This window comes from Phycodurus eques, chromosome 1 (genome assembly GCF_024500275.1).
Source record: "Phycodurus eques isolate BA_2022a chromosome 1, UOR_Pequ_1.1, whole genome shotgun sequence".
Taxonomy (NCBI): Eukaryota; Metazoa; Chordata; class Actinopteri; order Syngnathiformes; family Syngnathidae; genus Phycodurus; species Phycodurus eques.
In genome coordinates, this window is record NC_084525.1 from 32,420,574 (window position 1) to 32,432,768 (window position 12,195).

At 41.7% G+C, this 12,195-nt stretch overlaps 1 protein-coding gene across 10 annotated transcripts in view; it reads right to left on the bottom strand.

The window, feature by feature from the left end:
- The window catches only part of hspg2 (heparan sulfate proteoglycan 2), a 115,257-nt gene that overhangs the window by 20,185 nt on the left and 82,877 nt on the right, over positions 1–12,195 (bottom strand). For 7 of the 10 annotated variants that reach the window (XM_061688582.1, XM_061688529.1, XM_061688573.1 and 4 more), the window contains 13 exons: positions 8,791–8,850; positions 6,337–6,459; positions 6,106–6,258; positions 5,265–5,425; positions 4,949–5,026; positions 3,592–3,727; positions 3,357–3,508; positions 2,817–2,952; positions 2,333–2,476; positions 1,718–1,852; positions 1,078–1,259; positions 782–977; positions 480–659 (listed from right to left, as the gene is read on the bottom strand). In XM_061688582.1, the coding sequence (XP_061544566.1) occupies positions 480–659; positions 782–977; positions 1,078–1,259; positions 1,718–1,852; positions 2,333–2,476; positions 2,817–2,952; positions 3,357–3,508; positions 3,592–3,727; positions 4,949–5,026; positions 5,265–5,425; positions 6,106–6,258; positions 6,337–6,459; positions 8,791–8,850 (1,836 nt within the window). The remainder of the gene's footprint in view (positions 1–479; positions 660–781; positions 978–1,077; positions 1,260–1,717; positions 1,853–2,332; positions 2,477–2,816; positions 2,953–3,356; positions 3,509–3,591; positions 3,728–4,948; positions 5,027–5,264; positions 5,426–6,105; positions 6,259–6,336; positions 6,460–8,790; positions 8,851–12,195) is intronic. The other 3 variants (XM_061688591.1, XM_061688556.1, XM_061688564.1) reach the window with 2 other exon arrangements.

Sequence of the window (12,195 nt, forward strand, 5' to 3'; positions counted from 1 at the left end):
TGTCCCAAGACAAATTTCACATGCGCCTCCAAACAAGACATCATCTGCAAAGCTTTACAACCACTATTACTATAATGATGTAAACACCTTTAAAACCTCAAAGTAATACATACTGTAAAACAAAAGCCTGTCAAAAACTTCATCAATATTATTTGCTCGCATTCTCACAATGATATGCAAACATGGCTATGTCTGCCAATTGCATCCCAACAGCGTTTGGAACAGTGTAAATAAAGTGTAAATTGTAAATAAATAAACATATCCCTCATGTAGGCCATTCATCGTATAAAAAGACATTTTATTGAAAGCATTGTATATCTAATTAGTTTGGTGACAATAAAGTTTAAAAACGGTTTAACAGACTTTTTCCTGTTTTTTTTTTCTTTTATCCAATTTAAAACTGAAAAAACATTTCAACTGTAGACTGTCCATAAATTGAGATCTAAAACAAGAGCAGAAATTAAAACACCATTACTTACTTTCCACATCCAGCGTAATGGTAACTTCAGTAGTGCCCATGTTGTTGACAGCACTGCAGATGTATTCCCCAGCGTCTTGGCGTCCCACATTAGGCAGTACCAGGTTGTTGTCCACCACCTTATGTCTCCAAGGCAGAGGGGACCGCAATTTGGACCATGTAATAGTTGGGGCGGGGAAACCTTGGACAGCAAAGTGGATAGAAAGTGTACAGTACAGTAGTACCTTTATTTCTGTGCTTAATTTGCAGTGACACAACACAGGTTGGGACAGGCAGGAGAGCAGTTTTAACTAGATTGTTTACCATGGACATCACAGCGTAGGGTTGCAGTCTGTCCTTCCACCACAATCATGAGCGGCTCGGGAACAATGACTCTGGGCACAGAGGGCAGCTGGGAGCCTCCCTGCACGATGACTTCCACCTTAGTTTCAGTGCTACCTTCGTTGTTGCGTGCTACGCACACGTATGTGCCACTATCTTCTGGACGAGCCACAAGTATCTGAGCCATAGGGAGGATAAATGTGTGTAGTAATCTTTAGGCTTAATGTGATGTTCAGGGAAGGTTTTCCAGGGTACAAAGAGTATTTATCTGACAGTACCTGCATGACTGCATTGGACTCCATGGGAACGGGGCTGCTCAGCTTGATCTTGCGGTTGCTGTCCAACCTGTGCCATGAGACAGAAGGGCGGGGCTCTCCTGGAGCTTGGCACTCCAAGTTAATGGGTTCACCGACATTGATGTGCACTGGCCCAACAGGGGTGACAGTGGCCACAGGAAACTCTGATTGGACAAACATGCAAAACAGTTGGACTTACCATGAGACGGCACACTCAAGACGGCAAAATGATGGTATTGTGACACAGGGATGGGCATGATAAAATTATTGATGCCTGTGTAATTTGGTGGAATTTGCATGTTCTTAGTTTTGGGTGTAGTCTGTACATGCGGTGCATGAGATTCATGTCCAAGCAGTTTGCTGCCTATATCAGATGTAGCAGAGCTGAAAGAAGTGCTTGCAACACGTGGAAGGCCAATACAGAATATGTTTGGCGTGGACACAATTTGAGCTAAGTGCTTCTGAAGTAGTTCTTTAGTTTCTTAAGGCATCTTACTTTAATTGAAAAAGCGCATTCAAATTGGTTGTTAATTTTCCTAATGAATTTGAATTGATGAGCATGCCCATCCCAAATGTGAAAAGTTGTGCAGCAACATAATGTACATGAATGAAATGATCTTACCTTTCACAATCAAGGACACAATAGTGTGGGTGATGCCAAACGGGTTGCTGGCCACACAGCGGTAAGCACCATGATTCATGGGTTTTGCATTTGCAATGGAAATCACAGAACCATCAGGGCTAACTTTGACATTGTCTGTGGGTTGCAAATGAAATCAGCTGTACATTTGGTAAATCAAAGAGAAAATAACCAAAATACAACCCGCACATCAGAAAAGGGGATCAAGAAAAGGATTTCTACTAGTCTAAAGTTAATGAAAAAGAATGGATAATAAATAATGAGAGACATGCTTCTGAGGGGGAAGGAGATGCAAATGTGTAAACATGTCTCTATGCATTCGGTGAGGGGAAGACTATTGTTATGTGCGTGCAGGTGTGTGTTTTAAGAGTGAAGAGAGCGAGTGACAGAGAGAATGAGAGCGAGAGAGTGAGAGAGAGAGAGACAAAGAAAGAGTGAGCGTGAGATAGATAGAGAGAGATAGACAGACAGCGAGAAAGTGAAAGAGAGCGAGAGAGAGGGAATTCAGAGAATGAGAGAGTGTGAGAGAGAGGGGAGAGAGAGAGAGAGAGAGAGAGAGAGAGAGAGAGAGACAGACAGGGTGATTTTGGTCAGTACCTGGCAGTGGTTGGTTGCCAGATAGCTTCCACTCCAGTCTGACAGGTTGGGCTCCGCTGTACACTTTGCACCTGAAGCTGGCCGATTCGCCGACACGTACTGCAGCGCTGTGAGGCTCGATGGCGATGATTGGACTTTGAAGACCTATTAAAAGAAAGGAGTGTTTTCGGCGACACCTTTTTACTGGTGAAGTCCATCCATCGTCTAACTGTTTCATCATTGACAAATTATGGGAGTGAGAGTGTAGCCGTGGCATGTTTGGCACCAACAGCTGAAGTCGAGAAATAGAAACTGAGATAATTCAATCTGGAGGTCGAAATTTCATTCAGGAAGCCAGCAGGGTTGGTTTCTTTGGTGCCCTGCCCGATTTTACCAGCTGCTGAGTGGTCTTGCCATAAGATTTCATTTCCTTTACCTTACTAAGATGTAATTCACTCTATGAACCTGCACACATTCACTTGTATTGGACCTCAGGGGAGCTTACGTGAGGAAGATGAAATGACCGACACAGAGACAGTGGCTCGGTGGATTTGAGACCCCGGAGTGCTCTGCACTTGACAGATGTACTCTCCCGCGTCCTCAGGGGTCGCTGACAGGATACGAAGCTGACTGCCAACAACCTGTGTGCAACAAAACAGTTATATGTAGCAATTATTTGACATCTATTACTACAATACAATACAACAACAATCAATAGAAAAAGTACAACGCTTCCCAGCCAAATATAAAGAGTAGATTTGCGGCCCCGACATAAAATTCCTACAGATAAGAGAATCTGACCAACAGTGATCCCTGAAAGTTCAAGAGAAGACTCTGACATGCAAACGCCACACAGGCGGAGCCGGGATTTGAACCCCGGGCCTCGGAACTGTGAGGCTGTTGCGCTAACCAGTCTCTCACCGTGCCGGTAAAAAATTGTTTTTTATCGTTTGGAGAAAAAAAAAATCACAATAATAAAAAAATAGTGAACTTTTTTCTAAACCAAATCCCATACTACAATGTACTATGTACAATCATGTTCTACCTGGTGATTGGACGATAGCCTTCCGCTCGCTCTCGTCCAAGTGACTCGGGGAGGAGGATTTCCAGAGGGGATACAATTGAGGTACAGGTTGTGACCATCATGGACGTCTGCTTCTGACGGCTGGATTCTGACAATTGAGGAACTTTGTTCCGCTGTATGAACACAAGCATACTCACTGAAGGTCAAAGTTGGACCCAGCACTGAACCTCTGGGATGAATGGAAAGAACATCTCACCTTTGAGCACCGAAACTTTAATGGGTGCGCTATTCGAGCCCACACTGTTGCTGCCGACACACATGTACGTGCCCGAGTCTGATACTTTTACATTTGGGATGAGCAGTGTACCGATGTCAGTGCGGTCCATGCTGGCCTAGAGAAGACATACCAGGAAGTGAGGAGATTAGAATGACTACTTTTTAATCATTTGACTCATCGTGAGACCACAGCAGCCAACTGCTGATGAACACTACTTACCTTGATTGAGTCCTTTGAAACAACACAAACATGACATTGTGACATCACAAGCTAATGTAACACAAAAGCACTACATTAGATGTAGAGGGGAATAGATTCTGATACAGAGGTTTGTGCCTAATTCCTACAGCATAAGTTGGATACACAAATGATTGTATTAAAAGATGAATACATTGGGGCTGTTAGAACAGACTATGCCACATGATGGTTGTGTGATTAAGCCTTACAAATACTCTGTCCTCAAATGAACACAAAAAAAGGTGTTAGGGAGATGCATCACGGAGAACCTATTAGGCTGTTTAGAACAGATTTGTAAACCAGTACTTGACTGTTTAGCTTCCAGGCTGTAAATTACATTTTATTAAAATACCGCAAAGGGCGAGGGAATGGGGGGGGGGGGTTTATGGCTCCGGGAAGGCATTTCCGCATCTGGGGGCTATTGGGGCATGGACAAAGCTGCTTAGCTGCAGCCTGTTCGAACGTAAGCCGGGCTAAACTGAGCAGCAGCTGAGGCAGACCCTGGCTCAGCGTGTGTCTGAACACACTGATGAGCTTACAAAGCGAGTCTTTTGCCAGAATATACAGAATTTCTGGTCGGTTGCACGGCAGAGTCTTGCTTCGCCTGGGAACGGCTGAAGCAAAGGAGTGGCACCAATAAACAGGCCCGAGGGTGTCGCTGAAGCCCGGAGTGTGGTCCAGCAGCCAATAAAGAAAAAGCCAGGGGCCAGAGGCAACATCTTGCACAAATGTGTAAAATGCTTCCAGTGTCTACTGCAGGCCTGTGCTTTGTTCTGGTAACAGACAATGTGAGTGATGGGCTGATGCGGACGGTACAAAACGAAGGACAATAGATCATCAATAAGTGACAACATAAAAGCGAGAGCTGCGTGCGAGTACATTAAGAAGCCAATTGGATCCAGCAAGTTGGTTTTAATGTGTTTGGCACCAACTCTAAAAGGACTTTGCAAGTAGCTCAAGGAAATTAATGGTTCCTAAAAGGCGTGAATCAAGGACATATTGGATCATGCACTTAGTTGACAATGTGTGAAGATGGTATTAGTAGAGGACAATGGATGTGATCTGCAGAGCAGGACAGACAGTGGACAGATGGACAGACCTGAAGCTCCTCAATACGTCTGTGTAACACATCGACACTGTTGCTTTTAAAGTGATGGAAACCATGAGAGGGAATGGCCTGAGTAAACGTCAGAACAAGGGGAGGTACCAAAAACAAAAGGGTGGGGGAGTACACAAACACAAGGGAGGAAAAAAAAAAAGAGGTAAATCGTCACAATGCGGAAACAATCACAGTATGGTTGGCGTCGGAATCACCTGTGCAATATACGGATATGTTTGTGAACACACTCTCAATCATGCTATCGACATCTTACGTTAGCATCATCATCATCATCATCATCCTGGCGGCATCTCACCTGGGGTGGGATTTGTCCCTCGTTTTTGAGCCAGGTGAGCTTCGGGGTCGGTGATCCTGATGTGCGACAGTACAATCTCAAGGTGTCGCCCTCTTGAGCATCAATATTTTGAGGACTGACTTGAACTTGGGGCTGTGTGCCAAGGCCATTGGGGTTCGATGCTTGAAGAAAAAAAAAAACACACATGGCAATGATTTCTGGTACCAAAAACATCCTTTACAGACATTTTTCTTCTTAATATAAGCCACCACCACTAAAGCATCACATTTGTTATTTTTTTTGTCCATCTGCTCATTGGTTATCACTATTACCACTACCTCCATGCTTCATGGATAATTAAGTAGTGACTAGACCGTCCTGATAAAATAAAGAGTGCTGCCAGTATGATTACGTGTTCTATTGAAGCCAAAGTGACTCAAACTGTGAAATTAGATTCCTTTCCTTCGTGTTTTCTTGTATTCTGCGGTAATCCTTTGCTGTCCTTCTGTCTTACTAAGTTAAAAAGACTGCTTTGCAAAAAAAAAAAAAAAAAAAAAATTAATTAAAACTACAAAGCTTGTCGCGGCCTAAAACCTTTAGACAGCGAGAGATTACTGATGATTATTATTATCATTACTGTAACAGTTACATCTTACTTTAAAGCCCCCACATATGACGGCTGGTGAAATATTTTCCCAAGGTTAAATGGGCTTATCAAAACAAGTGGAACAAGACGTTTTAGGCCACAAAATGTTTCTCTGGGAGTACTGCATTGAGAGCACAGTGTCAGATCTGGGCTGGAGCTATAGCTGTAAAGTTGCGTACTGTGTATAAAATCACTCCACACACAATGAGAGCCTACTTTTGACAAAGAGGGAAACACGTGCTGTGTGCTCGCCGTGGGTGTTCAGAGCTTTGCAGGCGTACACCCCCTCATCTGCCTGATCCACTGCTGCAAAGGTCAACATGTTGCCTCTTATCACTGCCCGGGGACTCATTCTGTTCCCAGGACCCCCTGTAACAATCACAATTACATCCTGTCACTACACCAGTGGGGAGACAGCAATTCTACTGGAGGTCCGACCGGTCCTACCGATCCATTCGATGGCGGGATTTGGGTTGCCGGTCACTGTACAGCGAAACTCAGCCCTCTGCCCTTGTTGCACAGTCAGCGTAGAGGGGTTGATGTTGGCTACAGGCTGGACCCCCTCTGCAGCTGCAAAAGACAAAACAGTGAGAATCCCAATTGATGGACCCTGTGATGGAGTGCCGTAACATAGACACTTATGGTACTCTTACTCCGCAGAGTTGATGAAGAAAAAGAAAAGTGGCAGGAAGCCATTGGTGTGGCCTCCGAACATATTGCTGCCTTTAAGAGTTTGGCAGGCTGCAATCCTGAAAGCCGCCAAAGCAAAAGAAAGGCTTCTTTTCATTAGAACTGGAGCAGCAATATGCAGGCCAGCTGAAAACCTCTGGGACTGTTGAAACTGTGAAACTCTGACCTTTGAGACATCAACAGTCCTGAGAGGCTCCATCAGACTGATGGGAAGGAGCAACAAATAGGAAAAAATAAAAAAGGTTTTGATTCTGAGTAAGTAATTCCCTTCACCAACAAAGTATCTCTCATATCTATTTTTATATTATTGTCTTTAAACTTCATTGTCATCCCTCAATCCACACCTATTTTAGTATTTAGGTTAACTAGTCATCAAACAGCCATAAACCTAAAGAAGTGGAGTATAACCATTTCCAAAAAGAAAAAGTAAAACAAAATATAAAAATCGCAATCAGTCAACAAACTGCACTGCCAATTAAAACAAGACAATGAATGAATCCCCTTTGTGTTTCTAGACAAAATTTTAAAAAAAGTATAAAATTCAAAATAACAGAGCCTGTGAAAAGTAGCAAAAACAAAACAAAAGCAAAAAAAAAAACAAGATTTGTCATGTTATTCTAGCTATTTAAGTAAGGTCTCCATATACAGCCCTACACTCAACACCTTAACTGGTGTTGAGAATAGTAATACTCATTCTTCCCCCTGAAAAACAATTTCAGGGGGAAAACACTCAAGAAAATGAATATGCTCCTTTTCCTGTTTTGATTAAATTGATATTAAATACAAAGTGTGGCATTATTTGATTTCCATCTGTAAACCTGACAATCACAAATGGGCTGCTTGGCACATCTAGCTATGCAAAGAGGTTGTAATGGGATGTATTAAGCACAGTATGATGTTTGAAGCCCAGATGAAACGGGTTTCCCAGCTCAGCATGTTTCCTGACAGGATGAAGAAAAGAGAAAAGAGGAAAAAGAAGGGACACCTCCGAAGTCTGAATGTGGAGACACTGCTGCTTTTTTAATAGTGATTACATTTGTTGTGGACCCTTGGAACAAACTTGGAAAAACTTGGAATGTCATCCATCCATCCATTTTCTGAGCCGCTTCTCCTCACTAGGGTCGCGGGCGTGCTGGACACTATGCCAGCTGTCATCGGGCAGGAGGCGGGGTACACCCTGAACTGGTTGACAGCCAATCGCAGGGCACACATAAACAAACAACCATCCGCACTCACATTCACACCTACGGGCAATTTAGAGTTTTCAGTGAACCTACCAAGCATTTTTTTTTGGGAGGTGGGAGGAAATCGGAGTGCCTGGAGAAAACCCACGCAGGCACGGGGAGAACATGCAAACTCCACACAGGCGGGGCCGAGGTTTGAACCCCGGTCCTCAGAACTGTGAGGCAGACGCTCTAACCAGTCGATCACCGTGCCGCAACTTGGAATGTAAAAAAGAAAAAAGGAAAAAAAAAGAAAAAAATTGAAAACTCATGAACACTAAGAAAAGGAATTGCAAAAATGGTTCTCATCAAAGTATACTATAGGTATTCATCTGATATGTTTTGGTTTTAACAGCATCAAAAGTGTGTCGTTTTGTTACATGATAACTACTGTATAATAAAATCTTTTTTTTTTAAAAACAGCTGAAATTTTATCTACTGCAAGAAGAGTACTTTTACAGTATTTAAAAATGTTATGCTAGCAAAGGTTCCCAACTTTGCAATGTTTCCATTAACTAATGGGAAAATGTATTTGAATCAAAAGGCAAACAGCCTCCGAGAATGGATTGTTTGTTCTGAGGGTCCACTGTAGTCGATTACTTTTCCATCTTATTTATCAAAACTTAAATTTTCTACACTTCATGTTCAATGTGTTGCTGCTATGTTTGCATTACTTTCAGATGTTTTCAAAGGCTTACCATTACAGCCACACTCAGTTATTGAAAGTGCTCCCAACATTCATGAGGAGCTGAATGAGTAATTCTCCCAGCAGTGAAAGATAAACCAAAAGGAGGGGGCTAGTAATGCTCATGTACAATCTAGACTTCAGTCTTGTGGACTGAAAGAAAGAGCTCAGTTGATTGTACATGAGCCCTACCAGGCCAAAACTACATCCTCTGGAGGATGAGTGCATGCAGATGCAGAAGCAGAGAGATGCAAGAAGCAAGTGTTCTTCTGGAGAGCGAAAACCATGCCCATGCTGACTTACGCTTTCTGTGTCCTTCAAACATTTCATAGGCTGTGTAAAACATCTTTGTCTGTGAGGCCTCTAGAGATGGGGGAGGGAGAGGGAGGGGGAGGACAGGTAAACTGATAGGTCAGTTCTTTGGGTCGTTAACCTCCCGTCTCTCCTTGAGACATTCTCCAATGTGAGGCCACTACGGTATCGAACATAAATGTAAAAATGATACAAAAAATGAATTAGGGGTGGGACTCGATAAAAAAAAAAATCTAATTAATTAGAGGCTTTGTAATTAATTAATCTCAATCACATTTCAATTGCATCACAATATTTGTCCCCCCCAAAAAATCAACAGGGTTTAATTTAAATTTACTTTAGTGGATGACTGAATTAAATAATTGACACTGACAGGAATATTAACTCTGGAAAAATACATTTAATTGCATTTCAATACAGTACCGTAGCAAAACTAACACAAAATATCCCTGGGAAAAATTAAAAAGATCTAAATTTACAGTGCCATTTTAGGGCAGTTTTTTTTAAAACACTATTGCCGTATGAAAACCTCTTTTTGCACAAAATGCACAAAACTACGCTTATCAAAGCTTCCATTGCATTTTTATTTTTTAAATGAAATTTGCCTCCTATCAGTACTAGCAATTCTGTTTCATCCAACTCCTCCATTTTGACAGTGTAATTGGTCTACCGGGAAATTGTGCACTGACAAAGGTTCTGCGCTGTTTGGAAAACAAAATGCGTTTAAGATGCATTAATTGTTTTAAAACTAATTATTTGTTTGTAACTAATTAATTGCAATTAATGCATTAATGCAAGTCCCACCCCTTAACTGAATTACGCTGGCATTATCCTGACAGGATGCGGCACAGTGGCCGACTGGTTAGCCCATGCCTGCTTGGGTTTTCTCCGGGCACTCCGGTTTCCTCTCACATTCCGAAAACATGATAGGTTAAATGAAGACTCTAAATTGCCCGTAGGTGTGAATTTGAGTGCAAATGGTGGTTTGTCTATGTGTGCCCTGCGACTGGCTGGCGACCAGTTCACGGTGTACCCTGCCTCTCGCCCGGACTCAGCTGGGATCGGCACCAGCACGCCCACGACCCTAGTGAGGACAAGATATCTTGACAGGTAGATTTTTGGATGTACTGCTATCCTGTAAAAATAGGAAAGGTGCCCTGAAAAGAAAGCAACAGAAGTCCTACTTACATGGAAGTGCATGGTTGTGGATGACCATTATGTACTGTATTCTCCAGTGGTTTATGCTACTGTATGTGCATATAAGTTGTTCAACGAAACGATCAGATTCCAGTAATAAGTCGAGCAAATTAAACTGATAACTATTGTTGGAATGACATTGAATTTATGCAAAAAAAGATAACTATAAAGATTGAAGAAAGGGATGTGGTTTAAGATTTCAAGTATACAGGTGGCTACAAACGTATACAACTGCATTGATCTGTGCTGTAAATTATCCATACATAAAATATGTGCACTAACTATTGGTTATATTATTAGTTAATATTATTAGCACAAACACGAACATATACAATACATGATAAATCAAACTCTTTAACGGAGATAAATATGAAAAAAGGCATCTTATCCTCATTGACTTTGGATGTCTTAATTCATATTTGCATGCAATTAAATTTCAGACTAACCTCATCTAAACTTTATTGAGAATTAAAGTCAACTGTGTGTTAATGCGAGTTGGATCATGCTCATCTCGCAGCAAAGTGGCCAGTGGGTAAAATTGTAAAATAAAATACAACAACACATGGATTAACAAACATTTCTCACAATGCTTCAAGACAAAAAAATACACTCATAGAGCATGACAATGAGATGGAAACGCAGGTCCGTAGCATGGCCACACATGCAGGTTAGTAGCAACAAGCCATTTCAGATACATCAAATGAAAAATTGTGTCACATGACAACTGTTAAAAACATACAGCTTGTGGTCATTTTATATTTATGCTTAAAATAACGTGAGCTCTGTTCTTACTCAATCGTTGCTTGAATCCATATTCTATTTTCCACCAAATACAAATTTGAACACAAACAATGTAGCATGTGGACGTTACATGAGAGATCTTTTAAAAATAATATTGAAAACATGTTTATACAAGCACCTTTGGGTATATTTTCAAATTGTGTGACATAGACAAAGCACCCTGCAGCATGGACAAACTTTATGGGCTAAAATTAAGCATAACATTGATTTTGTTTGCAAAACAATCTCTCTTAAAACTCTACACACGGTGTGCAGTTACATTTGCCACATAGAAACATTTCACAACAACAATTCAGTCAAAGATGTATCAACAACATTCAAGATTATAAAATACTATCATAGTTGTTTTATTTGTTCTCCTGCATCTGAAGTCAGATGTGAAATACCTGATCAGTGTGCCCATAAATGTGACTTCTGTCGTCACTCAGGAAACAAAAGCTGGTCCAGGAGCATATTAAAAAGTCAAACAAAAATGTTGCCAACTGCATGGCGGACAGCACCATTTGGGTCACGAGCATCCGTGACCTGGATTATTTGAGATGTCACAGCAAATTCATGAAGGCATACTCGGCATCTTTCAATTGGTCCTTAAAGAAGTCCTCTTCGATTGTCTGAGTCACTAAACACCTGTTGGGCCACCGCATTCTTCCTCACCACTCCACTAAACAGCTCGGGCAGGTAGGACACCACGGAGCCCAAAGTTAAAGGAGACAACACCATGCTAGTAGAATCTCTAGCCGTAGGAATCAGCAACTAGTCATCAATAAAAGCAAATGAACCACCACCGATTTATTCAACCCACATGGAAAAGAAGCAGAAAGTTGGATAAGTACTGTAAAAGAGCGCTCAGTCAAGGGTGAGTGCCCATTAGTTATGCTGTATGTCAAATTACAACCCCAATTCCAATGAAGTTGGGACGTTGTGTTAAACAGAAATGTGCATATTTAATGTTCAAACTGATAAACTTTTTTGTTTTTAGCAAATAATCATTAACTTGGAATTTTATGGCTGCAACACGTTCCAAAAAAGCTGGGACAGGGTCATGTTTACCACTGTGTTACATCACCTTTTCTTTTAATTCAATAAACGTTTGGGAAATGAGGACACTAATTGTTGAAGATTTGTAGGTGGAATTCTTTCTCTTTCTTGCTTGATGTACAGCTTCAGCTGTTCAATAGTCCGGGGTCTCCGTTGCCGTATTTTACGCTTCGTAATGCGCCACACATTTTCAATGGGAGACAGTTCTGGCACGCAGGCAGTCCAGTTTAGTACCCGCTCTCTTTTACTACGAAGCCACGCTGTTGTAACACGTGCAGAATGTGGTTTGGCATTGTCTTGCTGAAATAAGCAGGGGCGTCCATGAAAAAGATGTTGCTTGGATGGCAGCATATGTTTCTC